The 17,061-nt window shown below is 35.5% G+C and overlaps 8 protein-coding genes and 1 long non-coding RNA gene across 9 annotated transcripts; 4 read left to right on the forward strand and 5 right to left on the reverse strand.

Moving 5' to 3' along the window:
- Positions 1 to 793: 793 nt before the first annotated feature.
- Positions 794 to 1,550, reverse strand: CLE27 (CLAVATA3/ESR-RELATED 27). Its single transcript, NM_113494.2, has one exon. The coding sequence runs from the start codon at positions 1,247 to 1,249 to the stop codon at positions 974 to 976; it is 276 nt and encodes a 91-aa protein (NP_566783.1). The 5' UTR covers positions 1,250 to 1,550; the 3' UTR covers positions 794 to 973.
- Positions 1,551 to 3,846: 2,296 nt separating this feature from the next.
- AT3G25910 (MAP kinase kinase kinase, putative (DUF1644)) lies at positions 3,847 to 5,756 on the forward strand. The gene is made up of 2 exons (NM_113495.3): positions 3,847 to 4,021; positions 4,417 to 5,756. The coding sequence occupies exon 2, from the start codon at positions 4,462 to 4,464 to the stop codon at positions 5,578 to 5,580; it is 1,119 nt and encodes a 372-aa protein (NP_566784.1). The 5' UTR covers positions 3,847 to 4,021; positions 4,417 to 4,461; the 3' UTR covers positions 5,581 to 5,756.
- Positions 4,170 to 4,438, reverse strand: AT3G04965. Its single transcript, NR_141138.1, has one exon. It is a non-coding gene; the product is annotated as an other RNA (long non-coding RNA).
- Positions 5,681 to 7,281, reverse strand: RPL15 (ribosomal protein L15). The gene is made up of 4 exons (NM_113496.5): positions 7,101 to 7,281; positions 6,666 to 7,029; positions 6,222 to 6,373; positions 5,681 to 6,127 (listed from the first exon to the last, which is right to left on the reverse strand). Exons 1-4 carry the CDS (start codon positions 7,182 to 7,184, stop codon positions 5,894 to 5,896), a joined length of 834 nt encoding a protein of 277 aa, NP_189221.1. The 5' UTR covers positions 7,185 to 7,281; the 3' UTR covers positions 5,681 to 5,893.
- A 109-nt stretch (positions 7,282 to 7,390) lies between these two features.
- Positions 7,391 to 8,928, reverse strand: AT3G25930 (Adenine nucleotide alpha hydrolases-like superfamily protein). The gene is made up of 4 exons (NM_113497.4): positions 8,299 to 8,928; positions 8,088 to 8,179; positions 7,811 to 7,923; positions 7,391 to 7,718 (listed from the first exon to the last, which is right to left on the reverse strand). The coding sequence occupies exons 1-4, from the start codon at positions 8,495 to 8,497 to the stop codon at positions 7,658 to 7,660; spliced, it is 465 nt and encodes a 154-aa protein (NP_566785.1). The 5' UTR covers positions 8,498 to 8,928; the 3' UTR covers positions 7,391 to 7,657.
- Positions 8,929 to 9,251: 323 nt separating this feature from the next.
- AT3G25940 (TFIIB zinc-binding protein) lies at positions 9,252 to 10,718 on the forward strand. The gene is made up of 6 exons (NM_113498.3): positions 9,252 to 9,394; positions 9,722 to 9,847; positions 9,940 to 9,980; positions 10,194 to 10,262; positions 10,348 to 10,404; positions 10,494 to 10,718. Exons 2-6 carry the CDS (start codon positions 9,730 to 9,732, stop codon positions 10,566 to 10,568), a joined length of 360 nt encoding a protein of 119 aa, NP_566786.1. The 5' UTR covers positions 9,252 to 9,394; positions 9,722 to 9,729; the 3' UTR covers positions 10,569 to 10,718.
- A 9-nt stretch (positions 10,719 to 10,727) lies between these two features.
- On the forward strand, positions 10,728 to 11,897 carry AT3G25950 (TRAM, LAG1 and CLN8 (TLC) lipid-sensing domain containing protein). The gene has a single exon (NM_113499.2). The coding sequence runs from the start codon at positions 10,982 to 10,984 to the stop codon at positions 11,735 to 11,737; it is 756 nt and encodes a 251-aa protein (NP_189224.1). The 5' UTR covers positions 10,728 to 10,981; the 3' UTR covers positions 11,738 to 11,897.
- A 1,167-nt stretch (positions 11,898 to 13,064) lies between these two features.
- AT3G25960 (Pyruvate kinase family protein) lies at positions 13,065 to 14,558 on the forward strand (the record flags this gene model as incomplete). Its single annotated transcript, NM_113500.1, has 1 exon — positions 13,065 to 14,558. One exon carries the CDS (start codon positions 13,065 to 13,067, stop codon positions 14,556 to 14,558), a length of 1,494 nt encoding a protein of 497 aa, NP_189225.1.
- Positions 14,559 to 14,641: 83 nt separating this feature from the next.
- On the reverse strand, positions 14,642 to 16,879 carry AT3G25970 (Pentatricopeptide repeat (PPR) superfamily protein). Its single transcript, NM_113501.3, has one exon. The coding sequence runs from the start codon at positions 16,845 to 16,847 to the stop codon at positions 14,742 to 14,744; it is 2,106 nt and encodes a 701-aa protein (NP_189226.2). The 5' UTR covers positions 16,848 to 16,879; the 3' UTR covers positions 14,642 to 14,741.
- Between the last annotated feature and the right edge of the window lie 182 nt (positions 16,880 to 17,061).

The following is a 17,061-nucleotide window of genomic DNA, read 5'->3' on the forward strand; positions in this document are numbered from 1 at the left end:
TTATGGAGCAGCATATAAAAATAAATCTGAAAAAGTATAAAACTTCAAAATATTTATTTATGTACAAAATTATAAACAGGTCTACTTTTAGTATTTATTAATCAGACAAATTTGACTCTAGAGCCTTTTAGGTTGTGGAAAAGGGAAAAGCTTTTGGATTGGTCAGTGGTAAAAGCAAAGAGCCTTTTATGACTGACTCATATAGACACATACAAACCACGGTCAACACCACAAGTCCTGCTAGAAAGTCAACTGATCCGACGATGGTTTAAAATCTCACCATCCACAATTTTTCATTTTGCTCTTCAAATTTTCTTGCGGTGGTTTAATTTTAAATTTTGTTACAAATAAGTGCATAAGTAATCTAACTGTTGAAGTTAATTTTCCTTTGAGTTTTTCTGTTTCCTGGGCCATGCAATTGAAGTTAAATATATTTAGAATCTCCCGGTTTGGTGAAAAATACAAAAACATATTAAATCACACAAACATTCTGATATACCAAAAGTTAAACCATCTCTCTCTCTCTATATCCATCTATGAGTTGTGCGTACAATTTGGAACATAGTTTTAATCAGTGATATTATATATTATTTTGATTCGATGCTAATGAATGTATTATCATCAAGAATGACGAGTACCAAGAAGAAACGATCAGTATTTTTCTAATTAAAAATCTGGACTCTTTGTCTAAAAATATGAAGAACAATTATTAGGGTTCATACTCATCCTCTTCTTAATTATATGCAGAATTAAATTAATATAAACTACATTTCAAGGAATATGAAATATATATATATATATGAAATGGTTATAGATCAGTGATTAAAATCTCCAAAATACCCTCGTTTTTCCCTTATATTAACGAGAAAAACGTAGGTATTTTGGGTAAAATACACTAGTTGGTTGATCATTAACATAAACAAGAAGAAAAATATAAACCAAAAAAAAAAAACACATCAAGAAACTGCTTCTACTAGTTATGCAAAGGATCCGGACAACTTGGTACTATTCTTTTACTCTCACTGATCCCTTTACCGACAAAAGAATCCACCGGTGGAAATTTCCCGGCGCCGAAGTACTTCTTCATTAGATCTTCTTCTTGTCTCTTACCCGAAGCCGGAGTTTCTGGAAATATCCGAATTGCCCCTACCCGTGAATATACACAGAAGAGATGGAGCATATAAGAAAGCAAGATCACCATTAGAAGTGTAGTAGTCAAAGAGCTTCTCCATTCTCGAGCATGAGTCATATCCCAAACCTAAACCCTAACATAAAGTCGTCTTCTTGATTAAACCCTAATCATCGATTTTATATCTCTTCTTTCTGTCTTGTCTTCTCTGGGTTAGATCTATCTTCTATGACTATTTCTGAAGTTGAGAGAGAGAGAGCAAAAGATTGAAGTTTTGTTTTGTGAGAAGAAGAGTGGCTTTCATGCAAATTTAATGGCCCACGTGAATGGTTATATATAAATACAAGACAAGATCAGAGAATTGATTAATTTAGTTTTTTTTTCGTTTCATTACTAGTACATATTTTCACATATCTAATTATGATAAATAGTGGTATAGTACTATTATTGGTGTACAACTGTGTATATACAGTATATTATTTAAGCTGTACGAGCATATATAAAAATTAATTTAAAATAGTTTTGTCTCTTGTTCTGGAATTGTCAAGAATTATTACATTGTACATTGCTTTATAATTAGATTCTGTATCTAAAATTACATATACAAATATAAACAATTTATATATTGATTCTTTAGACGTACGGGAAAAACAGAACTTTCAAAAATCAATAAATGCACCACCCACCAACGTACTTACCCATTTTTGGTATGAATTTCAAATTGTTGTCGTTTTGGAGTTAGCTTTATATAGATGATGTAGAATAGGTTTACTTTGGAACATTATTGATGTAATGACTTGGTACAGTTATATATACAAGAAAATTTGAATTTAATGGGTTTGAATGTGGATCATTGGATCTTATGCTAAACAAAAACCGTGCCACCATTCCTTTCAATAATTTTTGTTTATCATTTTTGACATACATGACTAAAGTCTAAAACATTAGACCGTAAATGGCTATGAGCATAGACTGTATATTAAAACTAGTAGCATTGTGTGAAAGGAATTGTCAATTAAGATTTCATAGTTATTTAACTACAAAATAATTATTACAAATACCAACAAAGAAAACTTCATATTTTATTATGTAAGCGTCTCTTGAGAAAATCTGAAGATAGTGTGACGTAAGCAAATAGTGATTACGTTTGGTTTTGTTCAATACAACACAAAATTGTTCCTTTGGATGTTTGTATGTTAGAGATGAGTTTGGAAAAAGGGTGTCGTTTCATTAACTGCACTTTGCCGTTTTGTGTTTGTTTTGTTCCTCTTTCTTTCTCTCTTTGGTTTCGTCTCTTCTTCTTGCCTTCTTTCGCATCTTCCTCTTCGTGTCAGAATTATGCAAAGATCCCATCATCATTATTATTATGCGATTCCAAAATGCTTTTGTAGTATTTCAGATATAAGGAACTATAAAATTGTGGATATTATAAGATATAGTATGTGATTAATTAAACATAGCTAAACAAAAAAAAAGTGATACGTTTGAATGAAGAAAAAAGAGAGTAAAATCATTCAAACGTATCACTTTTTGGAAATCGGTTGTCCGAAGATAAAAGAATCATAGTCTTAAATTATAAAAAAAGGAAAAATCCACACAAAAAGTTAAAGCCAATAAATACATATATTCCATCCATTTGAAATTAAGTTGTTTCTTAAAACATTAAAATTTTCCACACAAATATATCGTGGCTTTCATATTGACTATTGTATAATTCCGAACATTCACAATTTTTTTTTGACTATTGTAATTTTATATTATATTATATTATTTTTAAATAGGGACAAATGAGATATTTCTTTATAAAAGTCATATTGAATCATATATATATATTTTTTTCTTTTTCATAAAACGATACTTAGTTTCAATAAAACATTTGTCTAAAACACACTTAATTTAAAACTGATAAGAATATTATTTCTTAACATTCAATCGGACTATTTTTCCTTTGGAACATTTTTTAAAAATTCCATTTTGGGGTTTATTTTGTATATTCAGGATATATAAATTTTCTATAAGTAATTTTAGTTATACGGGTTATACCCAACTGGACTAATTTTGAATTTCTTTTAAATTCGATTTATGTTCATTATATATTTTCACCCAATAGGAGTTTTTTTTTTCTTTCTTTTCGGTGTTGTACTACTAGTCCACTGATTTAATTTTCTTATGAAATAGTGTGAAAGTTAGACTTACAAATTTGTTCTCAGCCCAATCATGATAATAGCTCTATAAAAGCCCATGTCCATGTCCACATAAATCCTAAAAAACATATAATGACTAGAGTAACTACATACATAGCTGATAGCTCTATTATGATTAAACCGGTTTGAACTCTGTTTACACATAACCTGCCATACCAACTGTTGAACCGGATCGGTTTGTTATGTTAGCCGATATTGAAGAGATAGATTGTAGTTGTACAATTACAAATTTACAATCCAAACAAATAAATAAAATCTAATCTTTTGAATTGAAGATATAGATAAAATACATTTACACACACTTTGCTTTAAATTAACAATAAATTTAACTAACATGTTTTCAAATTTTTTTTTTTGTATAAAGTAACATTAGTTTATAATAATTAAATACAAGTTTAATAAAAAAAAATTCTAATTTCATTTTTTTATCGGCTTTCTAATTTCATTTTTGTTTCCTTAAATACATTTATACACCGAATAAAATTATTTATTAGTTTCCTAAATTATTTATATATCTCTGAAGAAAAAAGAAAAGTAAAGTAAAGTAGCCGCCTCATCCTCCTCGTCTCTTCTCGTTAGCTCTCTCAATGAGGAGCCCGATTTAGGGTTTCCTCCATTGGTTATATCAATTCGATCATCTCCACAAAGCTCTCGAAGACTCTTTCGGTGATCTCATCTTCTTCTTCTTGTACGAATCTCTCACTCTCTCTTCATTTCGCGTTATAGGGGTTTCTCCAACATTTGCGTTTACGATTCTCACTTTTTCTGCTTCTATGAATACATTTTGATCTGGGTTTTTCGTTGATTGAAGTATTAGCTGATCCGATTTGACAAAGTTTGAAACTTTCGTTGCTTAGGTTAATCTCTTGACTAGACTTTTTATCTTGCTTCTGTTTCTCAATCCGATTAGGCGATGAACTCAGGTTTTGTGCGATTGCAATTTGTATATATGACTATTGAAGCTTATCATATAGATCTCTTGCTAATCTTGGTTTTTAAGAACTGTATTCCTCTTTCAGGCTTGTTACTAGCATTTACAAATTTTCAGTTTGATGTTGCTTATGAGAAGGTTACTTATTGCAGGTTTAGCCTCCTGGAGGTTACTTTGTTTGTTACTAGTTCCAAAACATGCCGAAAGAGAGGAAAGAACGGTCCGTATCTCTTGATAAGTATAAACGATCGCCACTGTGTTGTGAGGCAAGCCTTGCTTTGAAGCCGAGTGAGAAACAAGTTAAGGAATGGGAAGAGGCTCGTTGTCCTGTTTGTATGGAACATCCTCACAATGGGATTCTTCTCATTTGTTCTTCTTATGAAAATGGTTGTCGACCTTACATGTGCGACACTAGCCATCGGCATTCTAACTGTTTCGATCAGTTCCGCAAAGCTTCTAAAGAGAAACCTTCTTTGTCTTTACTTCGTGAGGAAGAGGAAAGTAATGAACCAACTGAGATGGAAGATGTGGATTCAGACTCAACTGCTGTAAATCTATTAGGAGAAGCTGCATCTGAGATAACAGTTGTGGATTTAAGTGATGGTGAGAGAGGAGAAGAAGAAGTAGAAGAAGAAGAAGAAGAAGTAGTAGTAGAAGAAGAAGAAGAAGGAATTGTAACAACAGAAGAAGATCAAGAAAAAAACAAACCACAAAAGCTTACTTGTCCGTTATGTCGTGGACATATAAAAGAATGGGTAGTTGTTAAAGCAGCTCGATGTTTCATGAACTCAAAACATAGAAGCTGTTCTTGTGAGACTTGTGATTTCAGTGGAAGCTATTCCGATCTGAGAAAGCACGCAAGGCTTCTACATCCAGGAGTTAGGCCATCAGAAGCAGATCCAGAGAGACAGAGAAGCTGGAGGAGGCTAGAAAGGCAGAGCGATTTAGGGGATTTACTTAGCACACTCCAATCTTCTTTTGGAGGAGATGAAATAAGTAACGATGATGGGTTTCTATTTGCTGATACTCGCTTGCTTACAGTGTACTTTCTCATCCGCGTGTTTAGACCAGAATCGAGTGGCTCAAGGAGTAGTAGCTGGTCTGGTACATCTAGAGCTAGGACACATACAAGTGGGAGAAGAAGATCTTCAAGACCTGCAAGTCTTTGGGGAGAGAGCTATGAAGGTAATACAGGAACATCACCTAGAGATGAGGAGAATAATCAATCTTCTGATGAACAAGTGTCTGGAACTCGGAGACGTCGTTCTAGAAGAAGAACTGTCATTGATGATGATGATGAAGAAGAAGAACCGTGATGCTCTGCAGTTTGGAAATTTGGTCTTTGGAGTTTATGATAAAATGGGGGAAACCTTGTAGTAATAACCCCACTTATGAAACCCTATTATGTAAAATTTCTTTGGAGATTGAAAAAAGTTTCTACTATTGGGAAACAAAATGTTCAATATTTCATTACCGTTTAAATATCTTTTTGATAATGACTCTTCAAACAACAAAATGTAAATCTCTTCACCATACAAAAAGACAAAGGAATTGTAATTAACATTTGTCATAGACAATTATCTTCTCTGCAGCTTTACAACACTAAAAAGAGCTTGAAACTGAAGTAATTTAAGCAGAGGCTGCTGGCTCTGAAGTTGCTGCTTCTGCTGCTGCAGCTCTCTTCTTGGCAAAGTATTCATCTGCTCGTGCTTGGTTCTTTGCAACAGATGGCTTAACCCATTTCTTTCTTCCCGGCAACACAGTGAGTGTACAACCTGAAGCTTCAAGCTTCTCTTTTGCTTGTGTTGAGAAGGCACGAGCTTTGAAGGTGAGCTTCATGCTTAGTTCTCCTGTACCCAGAATCTGAAATCCAAGACCAATCAAAACGTTTAAATAAAGAAAGAAAAGACGAAAGCACAATCGAAAGAAGTAGGATCAACAAGTTTGGAAAACTAACCTTAAGAGGGAGTTTCCTTTCTCTCCCTGAAGGATTAATCAAACCCTTTTGCTTCAATGTCTCCAATGACACTTCATCTCCCTCTTGAAACCCAGCTGTTTCTATGTCTTTGATATTAACCGGTAAGTATTTAGGTAATCCTGAACGCATACCTGTTTAAAGAACACAGTAACGCAACGATGCATCAGAAATATATCTCTATTGGTTTGAGCTAATTAGCAAAATCGAACCATGAAATATCTCTATTCACTAACTACAATCTTGATCCATAGTTGTCAATTCATGGCTCTCTTACCCAATATTAAATCTATGAAACAAATGTGCCCTAACTAAATAAAACTGAAAGCAGCATCACCAAATTTAAACAGAGCCTTTTGGATGAGACATTTCATCGAACATTTGGGCTACACAAAACTTGGATACCAAACAAAAACAAAACTTTACCTCCAGCGATTCCTCTAAGTTTGGGAAGACGACGATAAAGAGCAGTTTGACCACCTTCAAAGCCTCTCATAATCCCAGGACCCGATCTTGATTTCTGACCTCTCATACCAAAACCACAACTTGCTCCTTGTCCTGCAGAGATACCTCTACCTTTTCTCTTCTGCTTCTTCCTCGAACCTGGCTGTGGTCCAAGATTATCCAAACGGAATCTCTCCGGAGCTACAACTGCCGACGACGTAGCCGCCGTTTGGCTAACCACAACAAGGGGTCTCGCAAATTGCTGTTGGTTTCTCGTTTTAAGGGTTTGGTTGAGTTTCAGAGATAGAATCTGACTTGGGTTTGCCCCCAAAACACTTACATTTCCCTGTACACATTTCAAATTCCAATTTTACGGATTCATTCAAAATTGACATTTGTAGAAGAATGAGAGATTACCTTGAATGAAGTAGAAGATAAGTGGAGACGGTAACAATGGCGGGAGGTGAGAGGATTTGATGAGATTGAGAGTGGAGTAGCCATGGTCACAGGGAACAACAGATGAAACAAAGCTTCAAGGATAAGGTTGAGGAAGATAGATAGAGAGAGATAACTTTCTTGAGAAACTTAAGAGTTAAACGACATCGTCTTACATAATCACTTAATTGTTTATTGGGCCTTTCACAGCAAATTTAGGCCTTTTCGTTTTCAATAAAAGAGTCGTTACTCGTTCGTATCAATTCGTTTGTGTCCAAAGTGGGTTTTCAGATAAGCTCATGTCTGAATTAGTCGGGATGATCAAGACACCAGTGCCAATAAAAGAAACGATAAGAAATTATAGTATTTATACTAACTTGATATATATAAACACAAATATTTATACACATAACACAATTATAAGTTCAAACTACAACCCCAAATCAACACCTGAAACTACAACCCCAAATCATTACACAATCTCAATTAACCACATAGAAAATTATATATATTGGTGAATTTTGTAACTTCCTTAATCTTTAATCTTTGCGAAGTCTTTTCTTCACGACAAGAAGAGAACAATCTGTATTTTGTGTACACCTGCATTTAATTAAAAGATGTTTGTTATCTCAACTTTTCCATCAATACTAAGTTTTTTAACTGATATTTTGAAATTAAAAGATGTTTCTTACTTTTTGAGACTTTGTTGATCGCTCGTAACTATTAAATTGATATTTCGTTCTTGAATTATCTTGCGGATTAGATCTTTAGGGTCTCCATCATCAGTAAATGTCTCTGCCTTGATCTGTTTTCAACATGATTATGATGAGATCATGAGACTAAAATATTGCAACAAATGGTTGTCATGAAAAGAACTTCATTTTTTTCTTTTAAAACTTTGGTATTTAAAAATATATATATGATATTGTATTAATAACAAGTTAAATGATTCAGTCAATAGATTATTACCCCATGATTTAAACATATCTTCTTGGCTTTCTCTAATATACCCAAAGCAATTTTCATATTCTTTTCTTGAGCCAATCTTATGAGTTCTGAATCTGCAAAACACACATAAAAACTGATCAATTTTCAACAAAAGAAAGTACTAGGTGAAAATGGATAGAAAATTTGATATTTATTGAAAACTCCCAACAAATTAGTCGATAAAATGACTTACTAGGTGAAAATGGATAGAAAATTTGAGCAAAGCCGACTGATGAAGAAAGTACGGTAGGAGGAGTAAAGGAATTTTGTGGCTGTTTTGCAAAGATATAAACTTTGGAGCTCTCAATGGTATCTTTTTGGTTTTCAAGTGCCCAAATGAGTAAATCATAACTTGCGTTGCTCTCGTCAATAATCAGCATAACATTCTTCATCTTCTCTCTTTGTTTCTTCTTCTCCTTTCTTCTTCTAGCTTCTGCTAAAACCTCTTGTCAATGTGCAACTTTATAGTATATTTGGAAGTGGATTAACTTGTCAAAGGAAGTAATATAAAAAAAAATCTTAGGTGATTGGGTAATTGAAAGGCATGGGTTAACGACTTGATTCTGGCTTCTTCTCGTTTGCAAAATAAAATAAAATTATACACACAAGTAATACTATATTAAACCCGTGTGTAGTGGCAAAGTAGGTTTGGATTAGAACCAAAAGCGTAAAATCGCTATAACTTCAAGTTCAATCCCACAATATGCAATCATTTAAAGAAATTACATAACGATTTATAGTGATTTAATCTCCATGTTATATCACTTGATCATTTAGATTTCGGTTCAGATTCTGCTTAACTTGTGATGAGTTTGCGGAAAACGTTTTACTGAAATTTTCAAAAGACTAGTCATATGCTTATTCAAATTAGGATAGAGACAATGCTAAGTCTAACAAAAAAACATTTGTATATCAAAAAAGAAAACAATCGAATAATATGATCTCATTCTACAACATATTACCAATTCTCCATTGAAATATTCCATTAATAAAATGGTGTGAGTGGACCGGTGTTTGGTAACTGCCGGATACACGCCATTGATGACATAAAACATTATTCTCTTTGTCGGAATTTTTAATCATAATTAAATATCATTAGAGAGAGTTGGTAAAAGAAAAGACATAATTAGCTAAACGGGCTAAAATGAAAAGTTAATGGGCCAAACAGACATATATCCAGCCCATTATAATCTCTGCATCTCCTACCTCTGAATCCCAAAAACCCTAGCGATTTTTTTCTTCTCTCCCGAGACGCTCTGTGATAGCGAAAGCATCTGTTGTAATCTAAGGTACTCGATGATTCTCCTTTTCCATTTTAGTTCTCATTTGAAGTATATAGAACTGTAAAAATTTGTTAAAGTTATAATTTTGGGTTTTAACGGAATTTAAAGTCTCGAACTTTCGATTCTGAGTATGATTTTGATGCTCATAGTACTACTCTTGAAATTTTAGATGATGTTAATGGAGATATTTAGCTTAAAGATGCTTACTTTACTCATCTGTTGAGCATAGGATCGTCTTAATCTTTTTACTCATTACTTGTAAATTTCTTCAAGCAATTGAGACATGTAGAGATGAGTTATGTTTTTTTCTTTTTTGGTGTCATTGTGTTAAAGGTTCTGTAATGGAGAAATCTAGAGAAAGCGAGTTCTTGTTCTGTAATTTGTGTGGGACTATGCTTGTCTTGAAATCAACCAAGTATGCAGAATGTCCACATTGCAAAACAACACGGAATGCAAAAGGTTTTGATGAATCTTTCTTGATATCATCAAATCAAAACAAAGTTTTTGTTTCTTGGTTGGTTTAATCTTATTGCTGTGCTTTTATCGTTCAGATATCATCGACAAGGAAATAGCTTACACAGTTTCTGCTGAGGTATGCATCATACATTTTGTTTCGGTTTCATGGAGTAGCAAAAATCTCTCTGCTCTTGATTTGTGTTGTTAGTCAATTGTTATTAGGCTTATGAATACACACACACAGTAGAAAACCAGTTCTGTGCTATGTGATTACTTTCAGACCTGAAAAATGGATGACTGTTTTGTTATTCTTGCAAGAATATTTCATCATGATCTTTGCTTTTGGTAGGATATCAGAAGAGAACTAGGAATATCATTGTTTGGTGAAAAAACGCAGGCAGAAGCTGAGCTACCAAAGGTTTGTTTATACGAAACAGATTTTTATGTACGTGTTTTTTTCTGAATCCATGACTTGTAATTTTTGATGATACTTCTCTTTGCAGATCAAAAAGGCATGCGAGAAATGCCAGCATCCTGAGCTTGTATACACAACCAGACAGGTATAGTCCTCAAGCTTTTTGATTATGTGGTTTCAAGTTCTTGTCTTCTTGTTTCAATTTCAAAGTAAATGTTTTCATCGGATTTGCAGACGAGATCAGCTGATGAAGGACAGACAACATATTACACTTGCCCCAATTGTGCTCATAGATTCACAGAAGGTTGATGTTTCCATCATTGTGATTCAGATATTCACAGAGCATACCAGTTTTGTTTCTTACATTAATGTTGCATATTCAATGATTCAGTGCCATCATTAGAACCTTATGTATATGTAAACCAACTCAATTTTGCAATGTCATGTAGTGTTCTTTAATCTTACTTATTGACAAATATTATCACTTTAATACGAAAAGAATATCCAAATAAGCACCAGAGCAAAACTTGTAAGCACGCTCACTAATACACTTGCACGTCAAAACTAATCTTACTCCTTAATCCAACGGCTACAAATCCGTTGACTACGATGACTATCGTAGATGCACTGTACATTATCACCACACCAAATCATTCCCACCTCTCAGTTTAAAAACCCAACTTAAACATTTAAACCTCTCAAACAGTTTCAAAACAAGAACCATGGAAACGGCGTCGTTTAATCCTTCGTCTTTTCTGGCTACTTTCCCGTCGTTTCTCCTCCTCTTCCTCGCCGTATACACCATCGGCTATTTCCTAGTTTTCCGTACATGGAAACAATCATCACATTTAGGCGCTAGCTGCTTAATGTCACTCTTCCACGGCACTCCCGCCGTTATAATGGCTTCCCACGCGCTGCTCACAACTCCACGCGCCGACGTACACTCATTCGCTTCTCCCAATACCGCCGTGGAATCAAACGTACTCGACTTCAGCATGGCTTATTTCACCGTTGATCTTCTCCATTACTTAATCTTCCTCCCTAACGACTTCATCTTCATCCTCCACCACATTGCGACCCTATACGTTTTCGCCACGTGTAGATTCGCCGTCGGTCACGGAGCTCACGGGCTTCTCCTCCTCTTGATACTCGCGGAGGCGACGAGCGCGTGTCAGAACGTCTGGACGATCACCGGGTATAGAAAAAACGACGTCGCGTTAGCGAGGAGAGTGAGAGAGCTTTTGTCTCCGCCGTTTTATCTTTTTTATACTGTGGTTCGTGGATTGGCTGGTCCGGTGGTTTTGTATGATATGGCGACGTTTTACGGTAGCGGTGCGGCGGATGGAGTGGTTCCACGGTGGGCTTGGTTATCGTGGCTTGTTGTGATTGGGTTTGCTATTTTGGTTAGTATTTTGTGGGTTTTACGTAATTGGCTTGATTGGTTTAGGGAGAATAACTCTAGCAAGAAATACAAGTGAATTGTTTAATTGATAGATTCTTAGCAAATTTCATATAAATTTATTTGATTTGTATTTGTGTAATGCAATATTAACAGAATTGTACTTTTATGTGAATCTAAATCTTATTGTCATTTGCATTGTAAATATTTCTTAATTGTTTGTAAAATTAATCTTATGTAAAATTATATATATGTTAATCTTATGTAAAATTATACTTGTCAATACTTGAATGCTTAAACCTTTTCTTTTCAGCCCTTGAATTTTGTTTTGAATTTTTATATAATGATGTCAACATCCTTTAATATATGATTTGGCTAAAAAGTTGCCTAACTCATGGTATAAGTAAACAGTTTTAGAAATGTTCACGCCACATTTGGCCCTCATGGGATAGCTTGGATGACTCACATATTTGGTAAATTATATTAAAACGTTTACTTAAATTGGAGTTGACCAAGAAAACAAATTAAAAGAGGAATGTGTCATGTCCCCTCATGAGAGTTTTTAGATAATGTTTTTTTTTTCTGTTCACAAAATATATATTTGTTTTTCATACCAGGTCTCTTGCTGGTTCCATGTTTATTTTTCACGAATGGACTCTCCCATTTGTGAGAAACTTATTCGTCAGGAAAATAAAGAAATTCAAATAGATTGATTACACAAAATTTAAATTAGCCAAGACGCCAAGACACATTTGAATGACATTTTTAAATGAGATGTGGCTCTTAATACTCAAATCTGACCTATTATTTGCAAAAAACAAAACATTTAAGTTGAAAATTTTGTCCACAAGTGGATGTAATTATCTCCATTGGTTTGGTAAACCTTGTCATTTTATTTTTAGTAAGGGGTTTTGGCCGCAAAAATAGAAAAAAAACTACGCAAACCGCAATCTTCATGAGATTTAATATTTTGGATTTTATTGGGCCTTTCCACAATTTTGGCTCAAATGATATTTCACTGACTTGCAATAGATATGGCCCAAATAATCACTAGACAGTTTTGAAGAAAACATAAGTTGTACACAGTTTCCTCAGACCTAATAAAACGTGTTTATGTAAAAAGTAAAAACCTTAAATTTGAAAATTTATAAATTTTTCAGCTAACTTTTAACATTTTCCTTCAAAAATATTTGTTAAATTCGAAATAGAAAAAAAACTATTGCCAAAACCATACAAAAATGGAAATTCGATAATTCAACGTGAAATGGAAATTCTCATATCGCTCCTTCTATATATACATGGCTTTGCTCATCATAATTTTCATCAAGCAAAAACTCTTACTTTCCTCTGTCTTTCAAAGTTCGTTCTCTTAAATTTTTCTTAGCGATCTTTCAAAAGTTTCCACAATGGAGATGTTACTTGGTGGACAAGCAACCAATGGAGCTCTTCGTTCAAAGACGAAGATAGTTTGTACTCTTGGACCAGCTTCAAGATCGGTGGAGATGATTGAGAAGCTTCTCAAGGCTGGTATGAACGTAGCCCGGTTCAATTTCTCCCATGGTTCTCACTCTTACCATCAAGAAACTCTCGATAATCTCAGAACCGCCATGGACAACACTGGTATCCTCTGCGCCGTCATGCTCGACACAAAGAGTCCTGTGATACGAACCGGGTTTCTCAAAGAAGGCAAACCGATACAGCTAAAGCAAGGTCAAGAGATCACCATCTCAATTGATTACAAGATACAAGGAGATTCCAACACTATCTCCATGAGCTACAAGAAACTTGCAGAGGATCTCAAACCTGGTGACGTGATCCTTTGTTCAGACGGAACAATCTCTCTAAATGTCTTGTCCTGTGACAAGTATCTCGGTCTTGTTCGTTGCCGATGCGAGAACTCTGCTCTTCTTGGAGAAAGAAAAAACGTTAATCTTCCTGGAATTGTAGTTGATCTCCCAACACTCACTGAGAAAGATAAAGAAGATATTATGCAATGGGGAGTTCCGAACAAAATCGACATTATCGCTCTCTCTTTTGTTCGTAAAGGATCTGACCTAATCCAAGTAAGGAAATTACTTGGAGAGCACTCAAAGAGCATCATGCTTATGTCAAAGGTGGAGAATCAAGAAGGAGTAATGAATTTCGATAAGATCCTGGAGAATTCTGATGCTTTCATGGTGGCTAGAGGAGATCTTGGGATGGAGATACCAATCGAAAAGATGTTTCTTGCTCAGAAAACAATGATCAACAAGGCTAATGCTCATGGGAAACCAGTGGTCACAGCCACACAGATGCTTGAATCCATGACAGTCTCTCCTCGCCCGACTAGAGCTGAAGCTACCGACGTAGCAAACGCGGTTCTTGACGGGACAGATTGCGTTATGCTTAGCGGAGAAACTGCTGCTGGAGCTCACCCTGAGACTGCCGTGTTAACAATGTCAAGGATCTGCAAAGAAGCAGAGGATTTCATAGATTACGACATTCTCCACAAGAAAACCCTAGGAATGGTTTCGTTACCGTTATCTCCAATCGAGAGCTTAGCTGCTTCAGCTGTTTCGACTGCGCGGAGTGTTTTCGCGTCCGCGATCGTTGTTCTCACTAGAGGCGGTTACACGGCGGAGCTTGTGGCTAAATACAGGCCAAGCGTTCCGATTCTGTCGGTGATTATGCCAGAGATTGCTGAATGCTCGGACTCGGTAGCTCATGTGGCGAGACGTGGTTTGATTTACCGTGGGATTATTCCGGTGGTGGGATGTTCAGCTAGAGATTCAACGGAGGAGATGATTAGATTAGCTATAGGATTTGCCAAGACGAAGGGAATTTGTAAGACTGGAGATTCCATTGTGGCTTTGCACAAGATTGATGGTTCATCTATTGTCAGGATAGTGAGCGTCGAGTAATCCAATTCTTAACTTTTTTTGTTTAACCATTGTTTTTGGTCACATGATAATAAAGTTTTAAACATAATTTTCAGTTTCATTATTTGTCGTAGTTGTTGAAATTTTGAATAACACCCAAACAAACTAATAATTTTAAATAAAGTTATATCACAAGTTTTGTTTTGGCCTAAACTAAATTTTCTCTTAAGCATGAAGTGAATCTGCATCAACCCCATTATCAGAATCAAGCCACTGCATTTCCTGAGTCAAGTCTTTAATCATCATATATATATCTTGACAAAGAGGATTTGATCGATCTTCAGCATTAAAGGCCTTAACTTGATTTCTAATCTCAATCCAGCTCCAACCTGGAACTTTCTTTACACCTCTCTCCTTCATCATCTTCTTCACACTTGCTTTCTCTTCCCATTTCTTGAGATCACTATACATATGAGACAACGAAACATACGTAAAATGATCTTCTGGTTCAATCTCTAGCAAATGGTTAGCCACTTGAGTAGCCATTTCGATCTCTCCACAAGCCCTGCAAACTCCAAGGAAAGTTTTCAATACCATTGGATCAGGATTCAACGGCATTGATTCGATTAACTCTTTCGCTTTGTTCACGAGCCCTGCTCTGCCTAAGAGATCAACTGCAGCTGCGTAATGTTCCATTCGAGGTTGGATTTTGTAAACCGGTTCCATTAAATTAAGCAACTCGAGTCCCTCTTGTATTAAACCGGTGTGGCTACAAGCTGTAAGGATTGCTGTGAAGGTTACATGGTCTAGCTTCACGTTTTGGTTACACATTTGGGAGAAGAGATCAAGAGAGACTTGGCCTAAACCATGTTGAGCGTATCCAAGAATCATTGCGTTCCAAGCTACTGTGCTGTGTTTGGAGGAAATCTGTTGGAAGCATTTTCGTGCACTCTCGATTATGCCACATTTTGAGTACATCACGATCAGAGAACTGATTACAAACTCGTTTGATACGAAGCCTGATTTAGTGGCGAGCGCGTGGATCTGCTGACCTAATTGGAGTGTTGCTAGGTCCGAGCATGATCTGAGAAGTGCAGAGAAGGCGTAATCGTCGACTTTTATCTCTGAGGATCTTAAGTAGCTAAAGAACTTTACCGCATCCTCGCTGAGACCCTTCTGGGCGAACCCTGTAATGATCGAATTCCAAGAGATAAGATCCTTAGATTTTAAGGATTCAAATAGAGACAGAGCATCTTCCATGGTGCCTGTAGGAAACTGAATATACATAGAGATCAATGCATTTGTTGCAGAAGTTACTTGTTCCAATCCCTTCTTTATTACCATACCATGCAAAGACTTCCCAAAAATTTGATGTTCTTCGCCAGAGCAAGCGCTTAACAAGCCGGTGTAAGTATAAATGTCGGTTTCGACCCAATGTCTTTGCATTTGAATAAACAGTTCAAAAGCAGATTCCTTTAGCTCATGTTTAGAGAAACCTGCAATCATCGAATTCCACGAAATCAAGTCTTTTGAGCCACCCAAGCCATCAAAAACTCTCTTTGCATCTGATACTGACCCACAATCTGCATAAGAGCTGATCATCGCATTGCATATAGTGATCTCGTGTTGAAGCCCGAGTTTCAAAACCTTAGCATGAACTTGCTTTAACAAGTTACAAAACATAGGATCATCAAGCAAAGTAAGAAGTGGAGCGAAAGTGCCAGCATCCATAGTCACAGCAGCTTTCATCTCCATCAAACCCAACAACCAAAAAGCAGTCTTGATATCTCGCACTTGCACAAATCCAGCAATCAAAGCATTCCATGAAACAGAGTTAGGCTCTGAAATCTCCTTAAAAGCCTCAAAAGCATCTTCAACTCTTTCACATTTCGCATACATATCAACAAGCGAACTTCCAACATACACATTACACTCATAACCTCCCTTTATAACCAAACCATGCACTTGCTCTCCAAGATCGAACCTTTTCACAGAAGCAATCCCTTTCAACAACCTACTAAAACTATACCCATCAACATCAGATCCAGATCTCTTCATACATGTAAATAAACACCATGCATCCTCCAATTTCCCACAGCTTGTGTACCCAGAAATCATTGTGTTCCAAGACACGGAATCTCTCTTAGGCATTTCATCGAACAACATATTGGCATAACCCAAGAAGCCAAATTTTATATAAGAATCCAAAATTCGATTGGATACGTATATATCTGAGATGGAACCACATTTAATAGCGTAACAGTGAGTGAGTGAAAGCTTTTGGAAAGAGTTTAAAGAGCTCTCTAGTAGAGAGGCTAACAACGCTTTCATTCATCTGTTTCTCTGTGTTCATATGATGTCAACATCAAAGAGAGTTTATTTTATTTTATTTATGTATAAAAATATATTTTAATTATGCTTTTTTTTGGTCAAATAATCAGTTTATTATTAACTTATATATATACCTGAATTTACCTAGTAATGGATTATCAAGTGGCTAGTTAGTTTGATAAATTTGTGTTAATAACCTTATGTGGATTAATAA

The sequence above is a fragment of the Arabidopsis thaliana genome, chromosome 3 (genome assembly GCF_000001735.4).
Source record: "Arabidopsis thaliana chromosome 3, partial sequence".
Classification (NCBI taxonomy): domain Eukaryota; kingdom Viridiplantae; phylum Streptophyta; class Magnoliopsida; order Brassicales; family Brassicaceae; genus Arabidopsis; species Arabidopsis thaliana.

Coding starts and splice junctions, on each gene's coding strand:
- AT3G25910 (NM_113495.3), top strand. CDS start 4,462: ATGCCGAAAGAGAGGAAAGAACGGTCCGTATCTCTTGATAAGTATAAA.
- CLE27 (NM_113494.2), bottom strand. CDS start 1,249: ATGACTCATGCTCGAGAATGGAGAAGCTCTTTGACTACTACACTTCTA.
- AT3G25950 (NM_113499.2), top strand. CDS start 10,982: ATGGAAACGGCGTCGTTTAATCCTTCGTCTTTTCTGGCTACTTTCCCG.
- AT3G25940 (NM_113498.3), top strand. CDS start 9,730: ATGGAGAAATCTAGAGAAAGCGAGTTCTTGTTCTGTAATTTGTGTGGG. Junction 9,981..10,193: donor CTTACACAGTTTCTGCTGAG/GTATGCATCATA, acceptor TGCTTTTGGTAG/GATATCAGAAGAGAACTAGG. Junction 10,405..10,493: donor TTGTATACACAACCAGACAG/GTATAGTCCTCA, acceptor TCGGATTTGCAG/ACGAGATCAGCTGATGAAGG.
- AT3G25930 (NM_113497.4), bottom strand. CDS start 8,497: ATGAAGAATGTTATGCTGATTATTGACGAGAGCAACGCAAGTTATGAT. Junction 8,180..8,298: donor TTTCTATCCATTTTCACCTA/GTAAGTCATTTT, acceptor TGTGTTTTGCAG/ATTCAGAACTCATAAGATTG. Junction 7,924..8,087: donor AGATATGTTTAAATCATGGG/GTAATAATCTAT, acceptor TGTTGAAAACAG/ATCAAGGCAGAGACATTTAC.
- AT3G25970 (NM_113501.3), bottom strand. CDS start 16,847: ATGAAAGCGTTGTTAGCCTCTCTACTAGAGAGCTCTTTAAACTCTTTC.
- RPL15 (NM_113496.5), bottom strand. CDS start 7,184: ATGGCTACTCCACTCTCAATCTCATCAAATCCTCTCACCTCCCGCCAT. Junction 6,374..6,665: donor ACTTAGAGGAATCGCTGGAG/GTAAAGTTTTGT, acceptor TTCTTTAAACAG/GTATGCGTTCAGGATTACCT. Junction 6,128..6,221: donor AAAGGAAACTCCCTCTTAAG/GTTAGTTTTCCA, acceptor CTTGGATTTCAG/ATTCTGGGTACAGGAGAACT.